This window comes from Trichophyton rubrum, assembly GCF_000151425.1.
Source record: "Trichophyton rubrum CBS 118892 genomic scaffold supercont2.3, whole genome shotgun sequence".
NCBI classification, from domain to species: domain Eukaryota; kingdom Fungi; phylum Ascomycota; class Eurotiomycetes; order Onygenales; family Arthrodermataceae; genus Trichophyton; species Trichophyton rubrum.
Window position 1 is genome coordinate 1,102,644 of NW_003456426.1, and position 23,551 is coordinate 1,126,194.

The window sequence follows — 23,551 nt, forward strand, 5'->3', positions numbered from 1 at the left end:
TTACGGGGTTCTGGATGGTCATTGAACTGTGCCAGCCGTGATGGACGTCCGACGGATGGCCAATGGCCTGGTTTCGAAGCACACCTCTCGCCTCGTCCGCCAACACTTCTCTCGCCCAGCATATACATCACAACCGCTCTGGCAGCCGGTACGAACGATATCTACATCCCAGCCACTTTGGGATAGACCGAAAGACGCCCCGGTGGACTCCCAGCAGCAGCAAAGACTACAAAAGACACCTTCACCCAGCCAGAACAACTTCGATGTGGACTCGATTAGCAACCTGCTAGACGACGTATATGAGCGAGTAGGCTCGTCCAACCCGCCCAATAGCTCAAACGTCACAGCTGGATTTCGCCACCTATTTCAAAATGCAGACGTTGGGCGGGTGACTCGAGCTGTTCGAGACTCGGTTGCAAACAATTCGAACGAGGGAGGACGTGCTGTTCCGAAATACCCTGAATTGAAACTGGGCCCGAAACTAGGCCGTACGATTGCAGTTGACCCGTCGAGAGGCATTGATGCCACGACTGCTTTTTCTATGTTGGAGGGTGTGGTTTCGAGAAATAAGATCAGGTCCGACCAAATGGCTCAGAGGTTCCATCTTCGTCGGGGCAGGAAGCGGAAGGCCACAAAGTCGAGGCTGTGGAGAGACTTATTCAAGAGATCGTTCAAGGTCCAGGTTGCTAGATGCATGGAGTTGAAGAGGCAGGGATGGTAATGTAACACCTATCTTTGGCTGTTGGTTGTGGATTCTCCGGTTATGGGCGTGTGAAGTCGAATGTATAACTAGCATTATGAAGGTTGAATATACCTTTAATTTCGTTTTATCATGTACACTTAGTATGTCAAAGTTACCACCTAGAAATGCGTCAAAATCTATTTTATCAACACCCATTCACAAAAAATGATAAGACGCCTTGACATCATGGAGATCAGTCTCTTTTCCCGCTAGAGAAGCCATTGTAGCCATGACTTCCAGCACTGCTTAGCCCGTACCCTCCATAACCACCTATACTCGTAGTACTACTGGACGCGGTACCAGCACGTCGTGATCCAAAAAACCCTTTTGATGAACCGGGTATGTTGCCCAACAACCCATCTCCATCCCATCGGCTTCCTTTTCGTCTTGATCCAAGTGTTCGATCCCACCATATAGCAAGGATACCTCCAGCCACGCCGGCCATAACATGCATGCTGGCCCGCCATAACATCATTCCAAATGCACCCCAACTTCCATGCGGCTGTGCCGAAAGGAAAGAGATATCACTCTCATCCACCCAGCCGACCCTAAATGTGAAAGTAACTGGCTCCCCACGAACAATCTTGCTCCCCTTCCCCGCCGCCCAGGGGTCCAAAGGCACGCTTATCGTCCTGTCAAGCTTCCCTTCCTTATCCCGTTTAGCTGCCAGCGGGAAGGAATATGCCGATCCAGCTACAACTTGGCCGTGTATGTGGTGTGTAGAAGGCTTTGCGCCCTTTGACTGTATGCTTGTAGATCGGTGAAAGAGAACATTCAAATCCGTCCACATGTGCAAATGGCTGTATTGGAGCGTCCCTTGCACCGCAAAGGTCATGGGCGTAAACGGCGTCGAAGAAAGCTCATCCCCGCTCTCTTCTTCGTCTTTATCCTTGCTTTTGCTCTTCTTCTTCTTATGCCTGTCCTTCTCCTTGATGTCATCTTTTCTCGAGCTGAATTTCGTGCTGGATCCGTCTAAGGGGGCGGTAGGTATGCGGCATGCGAGAGGGACATCGGAGTGGACGTAGTATTCTAGTAGGTGGTAGAGGGAGTCGGAGAGCGAGTCGATGGTGCAGGTTATTGTTTCGGAGATGCCATAGCGAAACGCAAGAGGCAAGCCGGTCTCATTGCATTCGGGGAAGGGTATAAATTGGAGCTTTCCAGCTACATCGGTGACCTGTTGGTTGGTTAATCGTTGATCGTTGCTGGATGGTAGGAATTGGTTAGATTTCGTACGTGTTGTCCATCGTCACTGTAGATTAATTTCATAGTTAATACGATTCATAAAACAAGTAAATCAAAAAGGAACCAGCTTACATTGTTCTGTTCAGGCAGCTGATGGGGAGGTTATCGCCGTATTTGTATGCTGGTTTCGCGGGATTGTCCAGGTGTGTTAACCGGGAAGCGCTCACGACGGCGCAGAGGTAGGAGAAAAATACCAAGTAGAGCGGGCTGGATATCAGTATCCGCTTGAGAAAAGTCATATTAATGCAATAATCCTCCCTTGCGGGCGTCCGGACGGCAGAGCGGTAGTTAGATGTTCTTTCTGGGGGTTCATTTTAACCACATGGTGTTATCAGACTTGGCGGTGTTCAGGGGCAAATGTATATATCTATACAGCTGAGGCAACGAGCAAACAAGATCTACGGAATATACTGCGATATACAATACGACTAGAGGCTGAACTACCAGGATAGAGCACTCAAGGGCGATCGAGAGACCACGGGCAATTAATACAAATTTTCATATTTATTAAATGCATAAGCAGCAAGTCATCATCATCTAGCTACGAGAAACAAAGACATTTGTCGTTATCACTTACTTATAAAAGGGATGCCTTCTTCTTGAAGGCAGCAATGAGGCCACTGGTTGAGCCGTCGTGGTCACCTCCAGCACCAGAGGTCTCGAGTTCCTTCTGGATCTTCTTAGCAAGGACCTTTCCGAGCTCGACTCCCCACTGGTCAAAGGAGTTGATGTTCCAGACGGCACCCTCGGTAAAGGTGACATGCTCATAGTATGCGATCAATGCACCCAGAGTAGCCGGGGTGATCTTCTGGGCCAGGATGGAGGTGGTAGGGCGGTTGCCCAAGAAGGTCTTGTGTGCAACCAGCTCGTCAGGGGCACCCTCGGCCTTGACTTGTTCGGGAGACTTGCCGACCATGAGAGCCTCTGCTTGGGCGAGGAAGTTGGATGCAAGCATACGCTGGTGTTTGCCTCCCTCAACGGGATTATGGGATTCAGCCGCGAGGATGAAGTCGGTGGGGATGAGCTTGGTGCCCTGGTGCAGCAGCTGGTAGAAGCTGTGCTGGGCATTGGTGGCTGGCTCACCGAAGAGAATGGCACCAGTAGTATATTTGGTATGCTCACCGTTGCGGGTAACAGCCTTACCGTTGCTTTCCATGGAAAGCTGCTGGAGATAGGCCGGGAAGCGGTGTAGGTACTGGTCAAAGGGGGAGACCAGGTGAGTCTGAGCGCCAAAGAAGTTGCTGTACCAGACGCTCAGCAGACCGCCGAGGACAGGGATGTTCTGTTCCAGGGGAGTCTCGCGGAAGTGCTTGTCCATGGCATGAGCACCGGCGAGGAACTGGTGGAAGTTATCGAAGCCGATGTACAGGGCGACGGAGAGGCCGATAGCAGACCAGACAGAGTAGCGGCCACCGACCCAGGACTCAAAGCCGAACATGTTCTTCTTGTCGATGCCGAACTTGGTGACTTCCTGCTCGTTGGTAGAGAGGGCAACAAAGTGTTTGGCGATGTGAGCCTCGTCTTTGGCGGTCTTGAGAAACCAGTCCTTGGCCGTGTTGGCATTGGTAGTCGTCTCGGCAGTGGTGAACGTCTTGGAGGCAATGAGGAACAGAGTCGTCTCTGGGTCCGAGTTACGCAGAGCTTCGACGATGTGAGTGCCGTCGATGTTGGAGACGAAGTGGATATCGAAGCTACGGTCAGCATACGCCTTCAGCGCCTCCGTCACCATAACAGGGCCGCTACAGCATCAGTTAGCATGCATCCAACTAATAGTACCCGGCCTAACTGGAGACTTACAGGTCTGACCCGCCAATTCCGATGTTGATGATGGTCTTGATCTTCTTTCCGGTGTAGCCCTTCCACTCACCACTGCGGACCTGCTCTGAGAACTGCTTCATGTGCTCCAGCACCGAATTGACGTCCTCGACGACGCTCTTCCCGCCGACTTGCATCGGCTGATTGCTCACATTGCGCAGGGCAACGTGGTAGACGGCCCGGTTCTCGGTGAAGTTAATGGGCTCGCCCTTGAACATCTGCTCGCGCAGCTCCTCGATACCAGCCTCCCGCGCCAGGTTGACGAGCAGGGAGACCGTCTCGTCCGTGACAAGGTTCTTGGAGAAGTCGAACAGCGTCTCCGACTTGTCTGCTTCATTGTAAAAGGTGCGAGACAGCTTCTCGAAGCGCTGCGAGTCCTTCTGGAACTCCTCGTTGACCCGGATGTGGCGCCCGGCGGTGGTATGGTGCTGCTCCAGGGCCTTCCAGGCCTCCAGGCTGCTTGCTTGTGCGAATGGCATCTCGACTGTATCCTGTGCCTCTTCTTTTCGTCTGGTCTCGTCGTCCTCGGCCTTTGTCCTCTGCTCTGCTGTCGGTACGTACCAGGGCTCAATGTCGAGTTCGAGGTGGTGATGATGTCAAGCTGAGGGGCAGCAGTTAGACTTAAAAAGCAGGTAATGAACACCTCCCGCGTCGACAAACCCACGACCAGGTCAAGCTATATATGTGACAAAGAGACACCCGCAACAACCGGCCTGCTGCTGGCTCTGACCGGGTCCTGCATGTTCCTCTATCCCGGAATGGCTCTTGATCAGGTATCCCGGGCCAGCGGTGCCACGAGCGAGCAACTAAATCCTTGGATTATTCAGCCTGCGAGCTGCCCAGCCTGTCCAGACCCGGGGCCGGCGGCGACAGTGATGAAGACAAGCACGGCCTGGAAGACGGTGGAAGACGCCTAGAAGAGGAAGAAGAGGAGTCGAACGACGATATGAAACCGAAGAAGTCAGCGTTAGATTACATATGACACACAAAAGCTAAGTACATCTTTGCCCGCCAGATACGAGATACCCCCCGCGACAACCACCGTCCATTACGTTTCGTTCAGCAGATAGAGACGTGAGAGAAGGTCAGGGAACGATCGAGTGGATTCTTCACAACAAATTCTGGACAAGTCCGAGAGCGACGATGGCGGCGGCAGCTCCCTGGATGGCGTTGTGGGTGGCAGCACCAGTGTAGATTGGTGGGCTGGTGGCAGTTGGGCCGGTGCTAGTTCCAGTGCGAGTTGGGAGAGTTCCAGTGGGCTTAGGAGCGCCGGTAGAGTGAGAGCCGCCGGTGGGAGGGGTGCTGCCGGTAGGATAGGGGGCGCCGGAGGGCTTGGTGTTGCCGTTGCCATAGGTGGGAGGGAGCTCGACATTGTGCTGTTTGGCACACTCCTTGGGGTCAAGTCCCTGGAAAGCGGTTAGCAGCCTGCTTGTCGATATATATATATATATATATACCACAGAGTACCACTCACGTGGGGCAGCAGTATCCCTTGGTCAAGCAGAAGCTTCCACTTGGGCAGGGGTCTATCAGATGGTCAGCAGGTGTTTGATATCAGGATGAAATGGCTCAAATTCATGGACATACAGCCTTCGGAGCAGCAGACATCACCCTCAGTTGGGTTGTAGCAGACCTTGCTGTTGGCACACAGCTCGTATCCAGCACCAAAGGCGTCCACACAGTTCTTGCCGTGGCCCTGGGTGGTGCCAGGAATGAACGAAGAGCCACCGCTCTGACGGGCACGGAGTTCACGGAGAGCCTTCATGGTATGGGGCTCAACCTTGCGCCATTCTCCCTCATCGGCCATGACACCGCTCACGAGGAGGGCAGCAAGAGCAAAGATACCAGTGCGCATCTTGACGAAGATATGAATTAATTGATTAAGATATTAGAGGGTATAAAGAGGGTATGTGCTGATACTTTTCTTGCTTGCTAGCTTGGAACAAACGAATGACTGATTCTGAGATGGGGAATAGGTATATAAATCCCCCTGACGGGCCTCGAGCTCCCTCTTATACGTCTCACCTTTCCTCCATGGGCTTGGGCGGCTGAAACCAGGCAAAAGGCAGACGAGCTGTTCACCTCCATGAACAAATTGCTTAGGTTCAGCCATTCGCCTCCGTAGCCAGTACCATCGCAGCTGGAAACGAGTCCTGGTCCATATGTCAATGTATTTGTTTACCCCTTTTCACCCTTCAGGCTCCCTGGCGGGCTCTCAGCCGCAGCCACGAGAAGGTATAAATAGTTTTTCGTGCGGTCCATTCATTCTTGACTGTACCCATATTAGGGCCCGTCCCCCAGGTAATCTGTCGTTAAACACCCGAGATTGGTGGCAGCCAAAAAAAAAAAAAAATGAAAAAAAAAAAAAAAAAATGTCCGTTTGATCGAACAGAGGCATCTCCTGCTCACCGTTCCTTTCCTCTTCGTACAAGAAGCGGCCTCGTGAAAAGGGCTTTTTTAGTAGACAGCCTAATTCCTTCATCAATAATACTAACTACGAATGAACACACCAAACGGAACAATGCGAGGCTGACACGAAGACCAGCCGTTGAGTTAACCGTCTGCCCAGCCATCACCAAGCTAGCTGCATGTATCCTTGACCAGGCCCAGGCTCAAGCCATCCAGTCAGCCTTTCAACTGCAACTGGCCAGCAACAAACGAAGCTCAAAAAAAAGGGGCAATATAAGCATCCAATACAAACAGGCTATTCACCAAGCTAATTTAAATTAAGCTACCTGAACAGTCGTGGCTCAATTACACGTCGCTTGCACTGCCCGAAACAAAAAAAAAAAAAGAGTATTCGACTTAGCAACTCTGGACAAGAAAGTAACTCACAACTTCAAGCCCAACACATCAATCATCTCTGTGCTGGAGCCCTCGTCAAGCGGTTGACTAGTTAATGAGCTATGCGGCAGCCGGCTGAGAATTAACCTTGACCTCGGTGGTGCCAGACTTGGATTTAAAAGTCATCGTCTCATTGGTATTGATAACCAACTCAGTCACCTCGTTTGCATCCTCATCCCGCAACTGATGACGCACTAATCCCTCTAGACTGTTCGAATTAAATGCTCGATCCGTCGTTGACCTTGCCAGCGCAGTAGCTAGCTGTGCGCCTTTAGAACCTGGCTCGCTGCCTGTAGCGAGGGCTTCTTCAACCCTTTGAATCTCCTCCCGAGATTGTTTGTCTAGCATATCGACCGGAAACACCGACTCTCTTGGTTCGGAGTGCCAGAGCGCCTGCAGGTCCTCGCTGTACCAGACGGCAAGCCACGAGTTATCGCCGCCAGACCTGAAACTAGAACTAGAGCCAGCTGGGTATTCGACTTCCATTTCAGGAATGGATGCTTTGCCCGGTTGCACCATCGCCCATTCTTGATGGCTCTTGTGGCTATTGCTGCACTTGTGAATCACCGAGATGGCGACGATAGGTCTGGTGGTATTGTTCACTACTCTGACACGGGCTGTTTTCGTGTTTTCCGCTGGGCCAGACACCAGGTTAGCGGCTCCTGCCATGGCAGACTTGATTGAGTCGAGCATGTTTGCCTTGACCAAGGAGAAACGCCTTGAATGTGCGTTGCGAGATTCTGCTTCTTCTTTTATTTAAAGAAGAGATTTTGCACGACAGTTCTCTTGAGCTCCTGCGCAGACGATCACATTATATACACCCCTCGAACAACGGTCCGAAGGTTAGCTGACTCGAGGTAGTGAATGACTCTCTATCGCATGATAACATCTGCCGCTCCTTGACTATCATTGCCAAATTGTAGCGGCCCGTTCCAAGTATGTCCAGGTTGACCCGTCGAATCAAATTGGGGACAGATCCGGATCTGCACGGGTACTTACCTTGTTTCGAAGCACGAAGGACCACATGGTTTCGCACGTTTGGTCTTGACCTGTCTTCAATTGTATATCAGGCGGAAGATGACCCCGATAAGGTTGATCATCCTGACCTCTTTTCTATAATATTCCGGGATCGCAAACTCTCTCTTGTCCATAAACTATCAAGTAATAGACAAGATGTATCTTCTGAATACATGTGCATGAACTGTTCCGTGTGCTAGTCGCTACTCAAACCGTTCATCCACACTGATTTCAGAAATTTGGAAAGTTTCTGCAATGGCACGGCTGAATGTCTGTACGCTTTTTGAAATCACGAGGCATCGGTGCTTAATATATTCAAGTCTATGAATTGCACTGTTGATACAACTGCAACGAGGCGTAACAGGGAATATTGCCAGGGATAGAGAACGAGCCATACTGTAACTCTTGTAATAATCCGAGTGAAATCAATACAGTGTTATCACACTGGAACGCGCCGAAGATCGCGATAGTCACTTCGGTTCCCGATAAATATCAGAAACAAGCTTAGAGCCTGTTTGAAGGTAGTCTGCCAAACGTTTCCTCCGTATTCAATTTCTCGCATGACTGAGAATTATCTAAGCAAGGAGCTAGCCCTTCTCGGAGTGTATACGATTATCATAGTTCATGTTTTTCGACGGAATATCAAGCATGATTGATAGTCATAATATCAAGGAATCCAAAACTGGTATTATTTGCAAGATCTTGAAGCGTACCGACTTCCTGACCGACAAAGGCACTTTCGCATTCAGAGTCCAGCAGATCAATTAAAGTGTTTGGGTCACTTGAGGCTAGTTATGTGAACGAGAGCAGGGTATCACAATGATGGCATTGTACTTGGAGGCCTTTCTTTTCTCATAGAAATCAACGTGGTCCTTCTATAATGCAACTCTTGCAGCATATATCCATAGCACGGATTTCGTCTATTATGTTCCATCTTACCCTCACTTTTCGGCCTCGTCTTCATTTGTACTGTTGTCGTCGTCGTTGTCGTCGTCGTTAATTTCGTTCGTCAACATAAAAGCCGAAGTAAAAATAAGAGTGAGGCACGTGACATGAAGCACGGGCCACCCGCTGCGACTAAAAACCTCCATCAAAAGCATCAAGAAGGCTCAAGAAGAAATGCAAGAAAAGTGACAGCGGGCGTGAAGTGAAACAGCACAGAGGATATTCCCAGAGATGACTGCTTACCCGTGCTGAGTATACGCGCCAACCGCCCCTTGAACCCGTTTACAGCGCTTGTCTACCGTTTCTTTGCTTCTACCAGGTTAGGGTGTGTAGAGAAGCAGGATGTATAATCCATACCAAGGTAAAGAAGACTGACCAATTTATTTGCTTGTTTCGAATACTAACCGTTTGTCTATAGCTACAGGGCCGTATGGCCAACCGCCAGATTTTGGGAGCTATCCTGGCGCGCCCCCAGGCCTTGGTGGTGAGCTTTGCCTGTCCCCTTTAGTCCCCTTTAACCGCGTAATTTGCACATTGTATAGCTAACCTGTGGTTTCTCATCGTTGAAAAGGTCCACCAGGATTGGCACCCCCGGGTATGGCACCTCCAGGGACCGGTGCACCACCGGGAATGCAGCAGCACAACGTCCAACAGCCAGGCCGGCCCGGCGGCTTTCCACCAAACTTCCAGCCTCCCGCGAACATGCCAAATATCAATTTCTCTGCACCTGTAATTCGCCTAGGCACTTCAGGCCCTCCTAAATCGACGACTCCGCATGAAAGTGGCCGTGAGCGGGGTGGAGACATGGGAGGGCGCAGGGGAGGCCAGCACCACGCCGCTTCAATAGAATCGCAGCGTCAGAATATTCGTGAAGCCATCATGCAGCTGCAACCGCCGACAAAGGATGAAATTGTACGCACGATTTTCGTTAGTGGTATTACTGAAGGCACAGGTGGTGACGAAGGCGTTGAACGCATTCTGCGATCGGCGGGTAACCTCAGGCGCTGGATTCGGGCAACTGATGCAGACAATAAGCCTTGCAAGTTTGGTTTTGCAGAGTACGAGGACCCAGAAAGTCTTAATACTGCTGTCGAGGTGCTAAGGGATATCGAAGTTCCTGTCGACAAACAGCGGCCGTCTGACGGTGAAAAGGGGGATGAAGAAGTTGAAATGAGTAAACTAATGGTAGGTTTAAATATCCCAATACTTTTTTTTTCTTCATAGTGCTGACAAGTTTGTAGGTTGTTGTCGATGATAGCTCTCTTAAATACCTTGAGCAGTATGAATCCAACAATACTCAAGAACCAGAAGAAGTACATTCACGTCTCGAAACTGCAAGGAAGAACCTTGCGGCTGTTTTAGCAGAACTGACCAACCCTTCAGCTCAAGTCAAAGGAGAGGGAGTGGACAAGGATGGTGACACGGCCATGGGTGATGGAGAAAAGCAGGCTGATGGCACTTCTGCTGAAGTGATTACCATTCCGATCACTGTGGAGGATGAGCTTTCAGATATACCTGCAGAGATGAGAGAAACTGTTGCAAAGGAGATTGCGGCGTTCCGTGAAAGGAGCAATCGTCGGGATCTCGAGCGACTGAAGCGAGAAGAGGAGATCGAGTCTCTAGAGCGAGCTAGGAATGCTGGCCATTCGCGTTCGAACAGGCTGTTGTCTCCGTCACGTTCAACGTCTGGACCAGCAGGCGGCGCTAATGGGATTCCACTTGGGCCCCGTGATAGAAGTGTACCAAATGCCCCATCTGGGCCAAAGGGATACGGACACCAAATTCCAAAGGATTACCAAAAGGGCGTATCATTTGTCAACAATGAAACGGAGATTATTCCGGAAGAGGATGATACCGATGCAAGCGATTCTGAGGTAGAAAGAAGGCACCAGGAAAAGCGAAACGCAGAACTGGAGAAACAAGCCTTAGATCAGGAAAGACGGTGGCTAAATCGCGAACGAAGCAGAACAGCTGCAGTGGAGAGGGAAAAGAATCGAGAGCGGGAAGAAGGACAGCGTGCGGAAGAGGAGAAGCGAGCTATGGCCAAACGGTTACGGGAGTGGAATGATGATACGGAAGCAAGCCGGAAGGTAGAAGAATACTACGCTGACCGTGGAGTGTGGATTCGTAAGCGTGCTACATTCCGGAATAGGGAGGCCGCCATGGACGAAGCCGACAGAGCAGCCGAGGAGCGAGAAAAGGCTAAAGAAGCCCAGCAACAAGAACAAGCTCGCGGTATGGCAGAAGACTTCCTCGCCCGCCAAGCCCAGGAGATGGAATCTCGCACCCAGCCGCGCAAGGAGCCCCAGCGATTCAAATTATCCCTTGGAGCCGCTGCTCAGAAAGCTCAACGAAGGACCGTTGCTGAAGTTGAGGGTCTGCTTGAAGACGAAGAAGATTCCTCTGCAACTGCCAGACGCCCCCTGACAGATATCAAATTCGATTCTATTGCCGAAACCGCAGGACTCACTGATGAAGAGCGCGCTCAGGCTGCCAGGCAGCTCGCAGCCGAGATCCCTTCAGATAAAGAAGGTCTCTGGCAGTGGGATGTTAAGTGGGAGTTTGTGGATGAGGCAGTCCTTAGCGACCAGCTCAAGCCGTTCGTTGAGAAGAAGATCATGGAGTACCTCGGTGTCCAGGAACAGATGCTGGTTGATGTTGTGGAGGAGCATATCCGGAAGCGTGGTAACCCTCAGGATCTCGTGGAGCAGCTTGAAGGGGTAAGTTTTCCATATCCTTGTTGTTTATTGTCTCTTTATCAGATCTGTTAACGTATTTATTCAACTAGGCACTTGACGAAGAGGCGGAGGTTCTGGTGAAGAAGCTGTGGCGTATGATTGTGTTTTTCTCTGAGAGCGAAAAGAGAGGCCTCTCAAGCTAGTTCTTAGTATATGTTGTTTCTCTTCTCGGAGATATCTGTAAACTAGAAACGAAACTACTGACATTTTTTGCTGTTCTTTGTTCGCTCTATTGGTTTTGCCTATTTTAAAAGCACAGCAAGAATGGCGAAACAATTAGTGAGCTCAATTAGCTCGCTGATCAGATAAGATAAAAATAAATTTAACTATGCAAACTTTACAACCTTACAACAACATCACTACATTAATCACATTTGACAAGTCAATCTAGAAATAAGCTGAAGAGAATAGACATAAATTAATGAATGCTCAAATGCTTCGTGATTCGTGTCTTATGCAGTCATAAACCGTGTACTTCACCAACGCCAGTTTGAAACATTACCTAAGAATTTTCCAAAAGTCATTATCACGTATCCTCCAGTCATCAACCATTATCGGCCATCAAAAAACTTCGACTAGCAATGTGGCCGTGGTTTGAGGTCCGTCTCAGTCGGTATATTATCGATAAATCCGTGTGCAAATTGAAGGAATCGGAAACAGTCCGCGAAATTGGTCATTAGGCCCAGGGAGATACGAATGCCTCCGCCGGTTTTCATACCCATGTCAAGCAGGAATTCGTCGAAGGTCTTCGGGTTGCCCTCTTGTTTCTTCGCCGCGGCTTCTTGGTTGAATGCGTTGAGCAGAGCTTCTTCAGTGAGGTAGAATGCAGCTTCACTGGCGCCAGGGTTGCAGAAGCATCCTGTGCGGAGGGAAAGATTGATAGGGAGAGCGCGTTTGTCGACAACACGCTCATCTATGACGCGACCAGTAGGATCGAAGAAGTTTAGGGTTATAGTTCCGCCGCGGTTGACGGTATTCTGGGGTCCGTATACGATAACGACGCGTTGGCCGTTGGAATGGCGGAGTTCGAGGAGGCGATCGATGAGCCAGCCGGCGAGCAGCTTGACACGGCTGCTGATAGTCTCCATGCCGATGCTGGATAGATGGTTAAGCCCGATCTCGACGGCAGGAAGACCGAAGAAGTCGACACTACCATCTTCAAATACTTCGTGCCACTTCCGAGCCGCAATCCGGTTCTCATTCCCGTTGGAGCTGTCGGGGCTATCAAGTAAATTCATGGTCATGGTAGGGAATTTTCCACTTGATACCCATGGGCGCTGCAGCTTCGCCAGCGTCTGTTTGCGAGCTATCAGACAGCCAATGCCAGAGGGATACCCAAACATCTTGTAAAACGAAATTGGGACAAAGTCTGGGTGCCATTGAGACAAATCTAGACGATTTGCCGGGACAAAGCTGGCAGCGTCGAGAACAACATCCCATCCATGAGCTTGGGCTTCTTCAATCCATTTCAACGAATGCTGGACACCGCTGAAATTTGATTGGGCAGGATATGCGAAGAGTCGATGGCTATCGGAGCTGGTGCAGATCGACTTTTTTAGGAACGCCTCATCTATATTCAAGTTCGGTGGCATAACAGGTACATGGGTGATGGGTGTTCCCTTGCCACGGGCAAATTCCCGAAGCCCCTGAACAGAATTGTGGTTATCCCACAAGAGGAGCAGTTCGCCCTGCGGCGTAAATGGGTAGGATTCTCCTACCAGCTTGAGGGCATGGGATGCGTTGGCTGTGAAGATGAGCTCATACTCGTCCGGAGAAGCCCGGAAGAATGAAAGGACATGTTCTCTGATTCGCTTGATTGCAGCTGCGTTCGAAGTCGAGCTGGAGTCGCTGTAGATACTGGACCGAAGCAGGTCGAAGTGTGTTCGGAGCTGCTTCTCACCGTACAAGCCTGCGCCAGTATAGTCTAGATACACATGGTCCTTCAAGGGTGTGTACTCTGTTGCACGCAGGGTATCGATCTCCTTCGTCTCTTCAAACGTCGGGCTAGCCCTTCTGAAATGCCGTTCGGCTTTCTTCAATGCCCGTCGTTGCTTCCATTTGGTTAATAGTCGGGGTCTCCAGCGCTCCTCCTGATCCTCCGGTAGCTGACGGCTTATGCATGAACCCATGCTCAAGGAGAAAACAAAACAAAAACGAAGAATCAAAAGACAATACAATCGCTATTCAACTTCAGGAAGAAGACAACTGTCGTGGGGAGCTGGAATAAGGGTGAAGAAAGATGGTCTCCCAGCATAGACCATGCCTGGTATTTAAGGAGATCGCCCAATTGCTTGACCGAGCAGCACAGTGACTGCTTGCCTGTTGGCATGCATCGTCCACCCCCCACCCCGTCACCTGAACAGGTAGTAGCTCAGGGAACGGAGCCTGGCGTATATGCATGGGTTCGACTTGGATGCATGTTACTCCGTACCCTCGACTTCGACCAAATTCCCCGGTCGAGGCGCTTCGTAAAGAGTTACTGATCAGGACTAGCGCCTCCGCTAGCGTGTCTCATTATAGACGGGACTCCCCGCTTGGACCTTCACTTAAACCTTAACGTGGCTCCACTTTTTTGTATTAGCTAATTCATATTTATTTTATCTATTTTCCTCGGTCTTAGCATCAAATTATCCCGAAAGGACTTAACCCACCCGACGCCATATTAATAATTCGCCATAACATCGCAGTTGTACACGAGAAAAGCAAGAAGGCTTTAGCCTCCTTTTTGGTGATGTTAGTATCTCTTGCACCACTTGTGGCCATTTGATGCTCTGACATGCTGGTTCCTAGTATTTGGGACGGATCTTCTGCTTGATGCAGCCATGTTCCGTTCTCGGACCTTCATGCTCTACTAGTTACTGGCTCAACACGTCATCTCCATTGCTCCAGCGCATGCTGTGGCACGATATCAATAAGACAAATGTGTGCCAAGATCTTTTTCTACGCAGGTTTCGCCGTGATGCAATCGATTCCCCTGAAACGACCCCAAAGATATTAGCAAGCGAGGCGGCTCCGAATACCGTATCACTTTCGGTCATACCCATCCAAAGAGCTTCTGGAGAGGTATTAATAGCGTCAGCGTTCCTTTCATCTCAGGTATTAAAGCTAGGGGCTCTGCCTAAGGTCCTTACGAGGCGGGAACCGCAGGGGCCGGCCTTGCCCTCTCAGGAAAATAAAGGTCTTATCTCGACTCGGCTCATAACGTGGCGGCGCGTTCACAATTCCGTTTCCAAGAGATTGGCTCGCTTTTTGAGGCAGAAGATGGCCATGTTTGGGTAATGAACTATTTATCGCGAGACTGGTGGCTAGGACAGAGCCGGCTTGGCCCAGTTACCCCAGGAGTCAGTTTCCCCTGAGACGAAATACATTAGCGCCCTGACCGCGTTGTAGTCGGAGATGACTACCTGCAATAGCATGAAAGTGGATGTAAGGGACCCGTCCGAGTGTTAACCATGACTTTCCTTTGCATCATCTAGATGTCAATGTGAACAAAAATATTCGTGGATAGCAATTATAGTCTCATTGTCTGGCTTACTCCTCTGTCCATTTGTCGGCCCTTCTCATGGGCAATTGGCCTTCAGCGATCTATACAGACTACTTCAATACTGCACAGTCTTAGAGTATTAACTCTTTGGGTCTCGTCCCTACAGCAGTCACAGTGGGCCTTCAGGGGTATCTATACACACCTATATTGTACAGAGCACACCCAGGCTTATCTAGGATGCAACCTGCTACTGGCGGTTGATCTCTTTCACCATGGACTTGTGCAAGACCCCCATGCTCTACCCGGGATTTGCGTCGTCTATATTCAAGGGTTATTCATTTAGGGAAAAAGGATCAGCATCAACCTCATGGTTCGGTTTACACAATGATTAAACAACTGGAGGCAATCTTTATAACGGTCTTCCAGAATAATTTTTCCATGGAGCTGCGGGTATATTAACCGTTAAGTACTAATTAATATTTACAGCCCCTTAATGCCCCTTTAATGCTTAGGGTCAGCTTAAGATGTACATGACTAATCATTCTTAATTATGCCCTATTTTTAGTAATGAGCCGCCAGTAACGGTTTTTGATTGGCCAAGAAAACTAAATAAAAAACAATTATTGACCAATAGGAGTTCAGCGCTTCGGAAATCGTTGAGATGCAAATGATTGCCCTATTAGGCAATGTACCGGGCCATCAAAAAAACATCGCGAAGTCTTTTTCAACTTTCACCTTTTGACACCCCGATATATTCGCTTCACTGCCCGGATTACTGACCTTGCAGGGCTTGCATGCACGAAAAAACTTGGCCTGCCAGCATGCATATCAGAGTGGCTTCGCTGCTAACTTAACTGCTTGGAAGAGTCTCGCCTCGTTCCCAGTCAAAGCTCCACCGCCTGGCGTCCTGGAGATGGCCTGCATCGGGAACAGCCACCGCAGCCAATGGATGGCCATCGGTACGGATTATTGAGCATATTACGTCGTGCTGCAGATGGCCGGCGGGCGAGTGTTTTTACGCTTTTCTCATATAATTTGACAGCATACGATCCTGACCTCGACATGGGTGCTGGTGCTGGTACCCGGATGCAGATGCATGCAACACGGCTGCTTCAAGGATGCAACGCGGCCACGGCAAGACCAAGGAACCAGGGGAAATGCCGCGTTGAGACATTTATAAAGCAACGTTGCTGTGAAAAGGGGGCCAACAGCTGAAAGGATATCTATATAAGTATGTCTATGGGGCCACTAATTCTGTTTTCTTTAATTAGAGACATCTGTTCTCTAACCTTTTACCTAGGCTTTAACTGATTTACCTTGCCTCTACCGAGTCCGAGTCCCCGAATCAGAGACCATTTAACTCGCCTTAACTTCCCTTGCTGTTGCCGGGCCTTTTCCCGCGCTTCCCCCTCCTCCCCGCCTCTGCAGGCCCTTGCTAGGCTTTGCCTTAGGCCGTCCTTTGGCTTCCCTGGGCAGCGCAAGGACCCAGAAGCCACCGGGCATCTCTCCACCGTTTAGCGCCCGCTTACTTATATAACTTACGAGCTGGCCGAGAAACCTGAAAAGGTGACAGGTCGCATATCTGCCACACCATTTTCCACATCTGAGATAGCATCAAGCGCAAAAAAGGAGCCAAATCTTCGATCATCCAGAGGGATCTTGCAGTAGTTCAAACGGAGTGTATCAACAGCAATCCCACAGCCGCACACGCAGTTTTCGAGACGAGACGACCAGCATGAAAATCACGGGCTTCACTTCGCACGATGTGCGCTTCCCTGTATGTTACTATGCCTTTTACTTGTTGCTTTCTTTCTGGGGGCCGGGAAAGGATCTCCCTTTACTCACGACGGAATACTCCGTATCTACTCCGTGCCCAAAGGCCTTGTCCTATAGTGTTCCTTCGCTAATGACTTGCGCCTGACCATTGGGAATTACTCTTAGACATCGCTGGACAACACTGGCTCTGATGCTATGAATGCAGCTACTGACTACTCGGCCGCCTACTGCGTGCTACAGACTGACTCGGCCCACAGAGGTCACGGTATGGTATGTATGTGGCCGCCTTGTCCTGTACAACAGAATAATAGCGCCTTGACTTGTCATTATTGCCTCTCAGCTCTGATCGCTCACCCAAACCGTCGGGTCTACCCTTTGCTTTTTTGCCTTTTTTTCATGTTCCGCTCCTGCAGGCTGACTAGAAATTATCGCCCGTAAAGACTTTTACCATCGGCCGAGGTAATGAGATTGTCTGCACGGCCATTGATGCGCTGGCAACACTACTGGTTGGAAAAGAGCTTGAATCTCTAACCGCTGATTGGGGCAAGACATGGCGCTATCTAGTGTCTGACAGCCAACTAAGATGGATCGGCCCTGAAAAGGGCGTCATCCACCTTGCTCTCGGAGCTATCGTCAATGCTCTGTGGGATCTATGGGCAAAGACCCTCAACAAGCCCGTCTGAAGGGTTGTCGCGGACATGACGCCCGAAGAAGTGGTGAAATGCATTGACTTTAGATACATTACTGACGCCCTTACACCTGAGGAAGCCATCAAGTTACTCCGGGAAGTGGAGCCTGGCAAGAGGCAGAGAATTGAGGAGGCGGAAAGTAACCAAGCAGTTCCGGCATATACGACCAGTGCTGGCTGGCTCGGCTACAATGAGGAGAAGATGAAGAGCCTGCTTGAGAAGAGTGTCCAGGATGGGTACCGTTATTTCAAACTGAAAGTTGGCGGAGACCTGGACATGGATAAACGGCGATTGGCAATCGCTCGGGATGCCATTGGATACGACAAGGGAAATGTTCTGATGATCGATGCCAATCAGGTATGTCAACCCATTTTTTGTCATCTTTCTTGTCAAGACCATTTGCCCTATACGGATGACCTTTCGCCTAAATAAGCGAACTACACACTTATACAAAGCAACGATCCTACGACTCAGAAGTATACGGTCAAGCCAGATTGATAGTTATCATTACAGAGTTATTAACTGTGCCTTTAGGTATGGTCAGTTCCCGAGGCTATCTCTCATATGGAAGAGCTTGCGCAGTTCAAGCCGTGGTTTATCGAAGAGCCCACTTCTCCAGACGACATTCTAGGCCATGCAGCCATCCGTGAAGCCCTTAAAGACACGCCTCACGGCGCTATTGGGGTTGCAACCGGAGAAATGTGCCAAAATCGTGTGATATTTAAACAATTCCTCCAGTCAGGCGCTCTCTCTGTCGTCCAACCGGATGCATGTCGAGTTGGCGGCGTCAATGAATGCCTAGCCATCTTACTACTGGCTCGTAAATTTGGTATCCCTGTCGTGCCCCATTCAGGAGGCGTAGGCCTGCCGGAGTACACCCAGCATTTGAGTACGATTGACTATGTGGTGATGACGGGGAAGAAGAGTGTGCTGGAGTATGTGGACCACTTACATGAGCATTTCGAATATCCGGCTCGGGTGCGGAACGGGTATTACGTTACACCAATGGAGCCTGGGTATAGTGTACAGATGAAGGCGCATAGCATGGAAAGATACTCCTTTCCGGGGGAAGATGGAAAGAGCTGGTGGAGATCTGAAGAGGCGAAGCCTGTCCTTCAGCGTGCTCGTGTGGTTTGATCCAACAGTTGATATAACTTACTAGTTATCTGTAATCCTCGATTTATGGACCCGGCCCCATATATGCTCCGTGACTAGTGGCTTACTCCGGCCTATATTTATAGAGGCGTACCAGCATATCAAAAATCTATTGATTTTCCAGGTAGGGGTATGGAGATAATTAATTGAACTATTTCATAGCAGACGGCCTGTTGGTTGATAATCAGAGGCCTGCCTCTGTCCTCCAGAAGCGAGGCCAGTGAAAGAAATAATATAACTCTGAGACTCAGGTAATTTATTTGTTCTAGAGGAAAACCGGGGTATCGTATCCCTGCAAGTGTTGGCTGATAAGAGGCGAAATGTATGCGAGGGGCGACCAAACAATTACCTTGTAGGAAAAAAGCGCCCCCTAGGCAGCCCACACATACAGCAATCAATGCAGGAGATCTTGACGATGTACAGAGTACTCCGCGGTTATCCATTGACGGCAACCTTGGGCCAGTCAAATTTGCACGAGAGATAAACGGAGATCAAAGTGCGTATACATACAATTGCCCTGTATTTTAATTGCCCGTCGCAAAAACAAGGCACATATATCGCTGGAGTCAACTTTAACGTAAGGAAAATCCAAAATGAAGACACAAAATAAACATACTTCCACCGGAAGGCCAGTTCCAGGTCTACCAATGCCATAAGGCTGCAACTTCAGAGTTGGGAGGTGGACTGTGACATGACATGTAGAGATACCCGATATCGTACATACCCATAAGTATACACTCACCGAAGACATATGAACTACCGCCAGCGAATTCCAAAAATTTTTGATCCGTACTTCTTGCCCGCATCTGCGTTCTCGAGATAAACTCGGCGATAACCTAAGTAGATTCATTCAATCATTCAGCCGTGCAATTTGGCACACAAGGCTGAGGATAAAAATGGAAGTTCAATCCTTTCGCTTACCTTTAACATCTAGGGCGAGGAGGTGGTACTCGAAATCACTCTGTCCAGCCAGCTTGACCAGGTGGACTAACACGACACCATCGTTGAGTGGGCCGCTGACCTGTGATGGTGTGTTAGGTGTGAGAATTCGGTCAAATGGACCATGAAGAGGATGATGACGTACGTGGAAATTCATCCTCATATGCTCGTTGCCTTCCCTATCTTTCTCAATTGTGGTGCTTAAAGGATTGGTTAGCAGCCGTTGCATTTCCGTATTTGCAGGCGTTGGACTGTTTACGCAATTGGTCGGTTTCTCGTCCACTTGTTCCAAGACGTCTCCCCATAGGCTCTGATCTGCCCGCTATCTCCAAGAAGAGCCAAACATTCCTCGCTATCTTTCACGCGATTCACTGCACGATTGAATTGGTTCGTCTTGCTGTCGGGCGCAAATACGTCGAGGTATAGAAACGTTAAAACTCCGCACTGCAATCGATACCCCAATTAGTATATATTTCTCATAATGCCCCCGTATTAGGCAGTTCAATAACTGCTGTAGTCGCCATACTAACCGTCATCGCTGCCCCGGCCAAAATGACAAGAAAATTGACAGACTGCTGCGTAGCTCGCGCAGCCTTCTCTGCACGCGAAAGTTGTCCCCATTTGACCGTACCGTCATCGCTGGCTACAGTAATCGACTTCCGCGTTGGCTGGCCATTCTTCGAGCCACCTAGCCTGCTCTGGGTCGCATAACGGCTATGTCGTATAAGGACTGGAGTAACCAGGCTGCTGCTGCTGCTGCTGTTCCGGGCCAGGCGCATGAGCAGAGACTCAGGTCGAAGCGGGCGAAATTGGGCTGGAGAACTCATGATGCTGTAAATGAACCATTATCTGTCAGAATATCAATTCCCAGTGTCTCCACGAGCTGCTCTTCAGCTCACCATCTTCCTCTTCGTCTTTTCTTCCCCGTCGTTGCTGTGTCTGAAGCAAAAAGCTCCAAATCTGCTTCTGCCGTCTGGAACTCTTTAAACTTACATAAGCAATTAAATTATGTCATCTGCTTATATCATTCTTACATCAGCTCCATCTCTCTATACCACGTGATCTCCAAAAACGGTAAGGTGCGGCGAGGGCGGCCAGAGTGGCAGAATCGATGCTTTTTCGAAGTTGAAACTCCTTTTTTTTGATGTCTTTTTGCCTTCAACGACTTCGCTCTTTTGCTAGGCCTGCTGCCGCTGCTCAGACTCCCGGAGACGGATACCAGGCATACCTCAGAACCTGACCATGAGTGCTACAAAGGCGCAGTCTCAGAAAATTTTTGAGAAGCTAAAGACCAAACCCGCAAACAAGGTACCGTGTCTCTCTCCCCGCCATTCCGCTTCTCCGCCCCTGGCAGTTCCAACGGCTCCTGACATCAGCTAGATATGTTTTGATTGCGGGTCGAAGAACCCGACGTGGTCGTCGGTTCCCTTTGGAATATACCTTTGCCTTGACTGTTCATCGAATCATCGAAACCTCGGCGTCCATATCTCATTCGTTCGCTCAACCAATCTTGACCGTGTGTTTCACCGCCCATTACAGATCTTCGGTGTCGATCGCACATGCTAATGGGACATTGATTATAGAATGGCAATGGGAACAGCTACGCATTATGAAAGTGGGCGGAAATGAATCGGCTACTAAATATTTCCAGTCACATGGCGGGACGGCCGCGTTAAACAGCAAGGACTCCAAAATAAAGTATACCTCCAATGCAGCGGTGAAGTACAAAGAAGAATTGAAGCGACGAGCAGCTCAAGATGCAGAAGAGTATGTCTTGCATCCCTGTCTGAATGGACTTTGGCACCGCTCATGTGGTGTAATGCTTATAATCCTCTTGTGGCTAACTTAATATAGGTATCCTGAGGAGGTAGTGATCACGGACGTGGCTGCAGCAGTTACCCCAGAAGGGTCCTCCACGCCCGCTGGCGATCCGGATGATGATTTTTTTTCATCTTGGGACAAGCCATCCATCAAAAGACCAAGCAACCCCCCTTCACGTACTGGCACACCGTCCTCTGGAGGCCGCAGCTCCCCTTTCCTCACTCCAGGGCCTAACGGTAACGGATCGCGACCCAAATCTCCACTTTCTAGCACCGAAAAGAGCAATGCTTCTTCTCCTCCTGTCGCTGTCCGGACGGCAACAGCTGTCCGCAAGGGACCCGCTGCCGCTGGAAAGAAAACATCAGTTCTTGGGGCCAAGAAAGGACCTAAGCTGGGCGCAAAGAAGGTTGTTGGAGCAGACGCTATTGATTTTGACGAGGCAGAGAGAAAGGCAAAAGAAGAAGCGGAGAGGATTGCAAAATTGGGGTACGATCCTGAGTCTGAAAGGGCTGAAGAGGAGGCTGCCACAAAGGGAAAATCTGCTTCATCCATAGTTTCTCCTACTCCAATAAGTCCCAGAACTAGCTTTGGAGCCACAAGAAGTCATGAACGGAGTGCAAGCGAGGTTGAGAGATTGGGCATGGGTATGGGACGCCTTGGCTTTGGTCAAGTTGGCAAGCCCAAGGCTCCAGCTCCAAAGAAACTCGGATTCGGTGCTGTTGGACATGCTAATTCTGCAGTTGATGGTACGTGTAATCTTCTAATTCATCCATTGTTTCTTTGTTTCAATTACTAACGAATTTCATGCAGATGAAGAATTAGAGCAAACAAGATCCAAATTTGGCAACCAGAAGGGTATTTCATCGGATGAGTTTTTCGGCAGAGAGCAGTTTGACCCTGTAGCCCAGGCTGAGGCTAAGACTCGACTCAGCAACTTTGAAGGCGCTACATCGATATCAAGCAATGCTTACTTTGGCCGCCCTGAAGACGAAATTCCAGCCGGTGACGATTACGGCGACCTGGAAACGGCAGCTAAGGACTTTGTTCGGAAATTCGGGATTACCGCGGGCGATGATCTTGAGAATTTGACCAACTTGGTTGGTGATGGCGCTGTTAGACTTCATGGTACGTGAGGTTTCAACCGTTTATCTCGCTGAATTCCATTTTTTCATCATATACACAGTCTGACATCTTTTTTTCACAGGCGCTATCCGTCATTATCTCAATAGCTGAGTATTAAGCGCGGTTTAAAGAAAATCTAGTATTGATCCTCTTCTTCCCATAAGTCATGATTCATTCCCAATTTCACTTTTAGTATTTGGGCGCTCTCTTTCTCTCTCAAGCAAGTTTCCTCTCTAGCATCATGGAGTTTTTTTCGGTCCGCTACTTTCCTAGCAAAAAGGCAGGGAGCGACTCTCGGCTTGGATTCCACCATGGGATGCTCTTGACCACTACTTGGGTCCAATCATAGCTTATGGGAGTTGGGAATATGTACTTGGTGGTAGGTGGGCAAGACGTGTTTTACGATTTGTTATCAGTGAGTTAATGCGTGTGCGTGTACTTATTCGTTTCTCAACCCTCGCCTTCTCGGGGCTTTTTCTTCCTTTTCGCCCCGTTTGTATTTGTTGAACACTCAATGTTGGCCTTGCAGTCTCGGTGCTCTTCTTGTTGGGCGATTTAAAAATGTATTTAGAATAGTTTGAATGACTTTATGTGTTCCACTTGCCAGTATTTTTTCGTACTCAAAGCCTGATTCATGTCCATATGTGCCACCACTACTTTTCAATGAATAACAGTTTGCTCTAGTATGATATCAAGTGGTGATGTACATAATCCCTGTTCGGTACCTAGAATATCTAAAGGAGAAGCTATATATATCTTCAGACTGGCAATATAGCATGATTTGGATCTTCTCTACTGCAATTCAATAAAGTCGGAATTTTTATGAAAAAGTATGAGAACAAGAATAACTGAGAATCAAGCCATCTATTGTGCAAATGGGATCTGAATTTGATGTCCAGATTAATTTACATTAATACCGAGTCGGCAATTGAAATGATACTCCTGAGATTGGTAGTTAGAATTGGTCATCAGTTAGGGTGACTGCTGAGTAAATTGCCAAAGGATGTAGTTATCAAGTGATCCTTTAAGTTATGAGATATAAATTCCAGGCTGTCATTTCTAATAAGGCCTGCATTTCTATGACTTTACCGCTTACCCCTGGACTTCCCAAATAAACCAGCGGGCGTGGTTAAATCTAAATTTCGGCGCACCAGCACAGGCCTTAACTTTGCTTTTGTCAATTAGAATTGAACCTGTTATTTATTCAACAATCGCGGCTATA

The 23,551-nt window shown here is 49.2% G+C and overlaps 11 protein-coding genes across 11 annotated transcripts; 6 read left to right on the forward strand and 5 right to left on the reverse strand.

Moving 5' to 3' along the window:
- Positions 1-40: 40 nt before the first annotated feature.
- On the forward strand, positions 41-721 carry TERG_03142 (uncharacterized protein; the record flags this gene model as incomplete). The annotated part of the gene is made up of 1 exon (XM_003236044.1): positions 41-721. The coding sequence occupies one exon, from the start codon at positions 41-43 to the stop codon at positions 719-721; it is 681 nt and encodes a 226-aa protein (XP_003236092.1).
- Positions 722-935: 214 nt separating this feature from the next.
- TERG_03143 (uncharacterized protein) lies at positions 936-2,239 on the reverse strand (the record flags this gene model as incomplete). The annotated part of the gene is made up of 3 exons (XM_003236045.2): positions 2,057-2,239; positions 1,976-1,991; positions 936-1,916 (listed from the first exon to the last, which is right to left on the reverse strand). Exons 1-3 carry the CDS (start codon positions 2,221-2,223, stop codon positions 936-938), a joined length of 1,164 nt encoding a protein of 387 aa, XP_003236093.1. The 5' UTR covers positions 2,224-2,239.
- Positions 2,240-2,256: 17 nt separating this feature from the next.
- TERG_03144 (glucose-6-phosphate isomerase) lies at positions 2,257-4,550 on the reverse strand. The gene is made up of 2 exons (XM_003236046.2): positions 3,782-4,550; positions 2,257-3,723 (listed from the first exon to the last, which is right to left on the reverse strand). Exons 1-2 carry the CDS (start codon positions 4,276-4,278, stop codon positions 2,562-2,564), a joined length of 1,659 nt encoding a protein of 552 aa, XP_003236094.1. The 5' UTR covers positions 4,279-4,550; the 3' UTR covers positions 2,257-2,561.
- A 94-nt stretch (positions 4,551-4,644) lies between these two features.
- On the forward strand, positions 4,645-6,001 carry TERG_11951 (uncharacterized protein). Its single transcript, XM_047750987.1, has one exon. The coding sequence runs from the start codon at positions 5,364-5,366 to the stop codon at positions 5,673-5,675; it is 312 nt and encodes a 103-aa protein (XP_047605855.1). The 5' UTR covers positions 4,645-5,363; the 3' UTR covers positions 5,676-6,001.
- Positions 6,002-6,166: 165 nt separating this feature from the next.
- On the reverse strand, positions 6,167-7,336 carry TERG_03146 (uncharacterized protein; the record flags this gene model as incomplete). The annotated part of the gene is made up of 1 exon (XM_003236048.2): positions 6,167-7,336. The coding sequence occupies one exon, from the start codon at positions 7,334-7,336 to the stop codon at positions 6,704-6,706; it is 633 nt and encodes a 210-aa protein (XP_003236096.1). The 3' UTR covers positions 6,167-6,703.
- Positions 7,065-11,486, forward strand: TERG_03147 (uncharacterized protein; the record flags this gene model as incomplete). The annotated part of the gene is made up of 5 exons (XM_003236049.2): positions 7,065-8,966; positions 9,024-9,089; positions 9,177-9,790; positions 9,847-11,325; positions 11,394-11,486. The coding sequence occupies exons 1-5, from the start codon at positions 8,948-8,950 to the stop codon at positions 11,484-11,486; spliced, it is 2,271 nt and encodes a 756-aa protein (XP_003236097.1). The 5' UTR covers positions 7,065-8,947.
- A 432-nt stretch (positions 11,487-11,918) lies between these two features.
- Positions 11,919-13,828, reverse strand: TERG_03148 (uncharacterized protein; the record flags this gene model as incomplete). The annotated part of the gene is made up of 1 exon (XM_003236050.2): positions 11,919-13,828. The coding sequence occupies exon 1, from the start codon at positions 13,470-13,472 to the stop codon at positions 11,919-11,921; it is 1,554 nt and encodes a 517-aa protein (XP_003236098.1). The 5' UTR covers positions 13,473-13,828.
- Positions 13,829-16,562: 2,734 nt separating this feature from the next.
- Positions 16,563-17,286, forward strand: TERG_11952 (uncharacterized protein; the record flags this gene model as incomplete). Its single annotated transcript, XM_003236052.2, has 3 exons — positions 16,563-16,604; positions 16,769-16,873; positions 17,044-17,286. 3 exons carry the CDS (start codon positions 16,563-16,565, stop codon positions 17,284-17,286), a joined length of 390 nt encoding a protein of 129 aa, XP_003236100.2.
- A 570-nt stretch (positions 17,287-17,856) lies between these two features.
- Positions 17,857-18,429, forward strand: TERG_11953 (uncharacterized protein; the record flags this gene model as incomplete). The annotated part of the gene is made up of 1 exon (XM_047750988.1): positions 17,857-18,429. One exon carries the CDS (start codon positions 17,857-17,859, stop codon positions 18,427-18,429), a length of 573 nt encoding a protein of 190 aa, XP_047605856.1.
- Positions 18,430-18,699: 270 nt separating this feature from the next.
- On the reverse strand, positions 18,700-20,475 carry TERG_03151 (uncharacterized protein). The gene is made up of 5 exons (XM_003236053.2): positions 19,917-20,475; positions 19,646-19,830; positions 19,532-19,586; positions 19,369-19,468; positions 18,700-19,283 (listed from the first exon to the last, which is right to left on the reverse strand). The coding sequence occupies exons 1-5, from the start codon at positions 20,211-20,213 to the stop codon at positions 19,204-19,206; spliced, it is 717 nt and encodes a 238-aa protein (XP_003236101.1). The 5' UTR covers positions 20,214-20,475; the 3' UTR covers positions 18,700-19,203.
- A 153-nt stretch (positions 20,476-20,628) lies between these two features.
- TERG_03152 (uncharacterized protein) lies at positions 20,629-22,440 on the forward strand (the record flags this gene model as incomplete). The annotated part of the gene is made up of 6 exons (XM_003236054.1): positions 20,629-20,694; positions 20,767-20,902; positions 20,970-21,153; positions 21,241-21,953; positions 22,018-22,332; positions 22,412-22,440. The coding sequence occupies 6 exons, from the start codon at positions 20,629-20,631 to the stop codon at positions 22,438-22,440; spliced, it is 1,443 nt and encodes a 480-aa protein (XP_003236102.1).
- Positions 22,441-23,551: the final 1,111 nt, after the last annotated feature.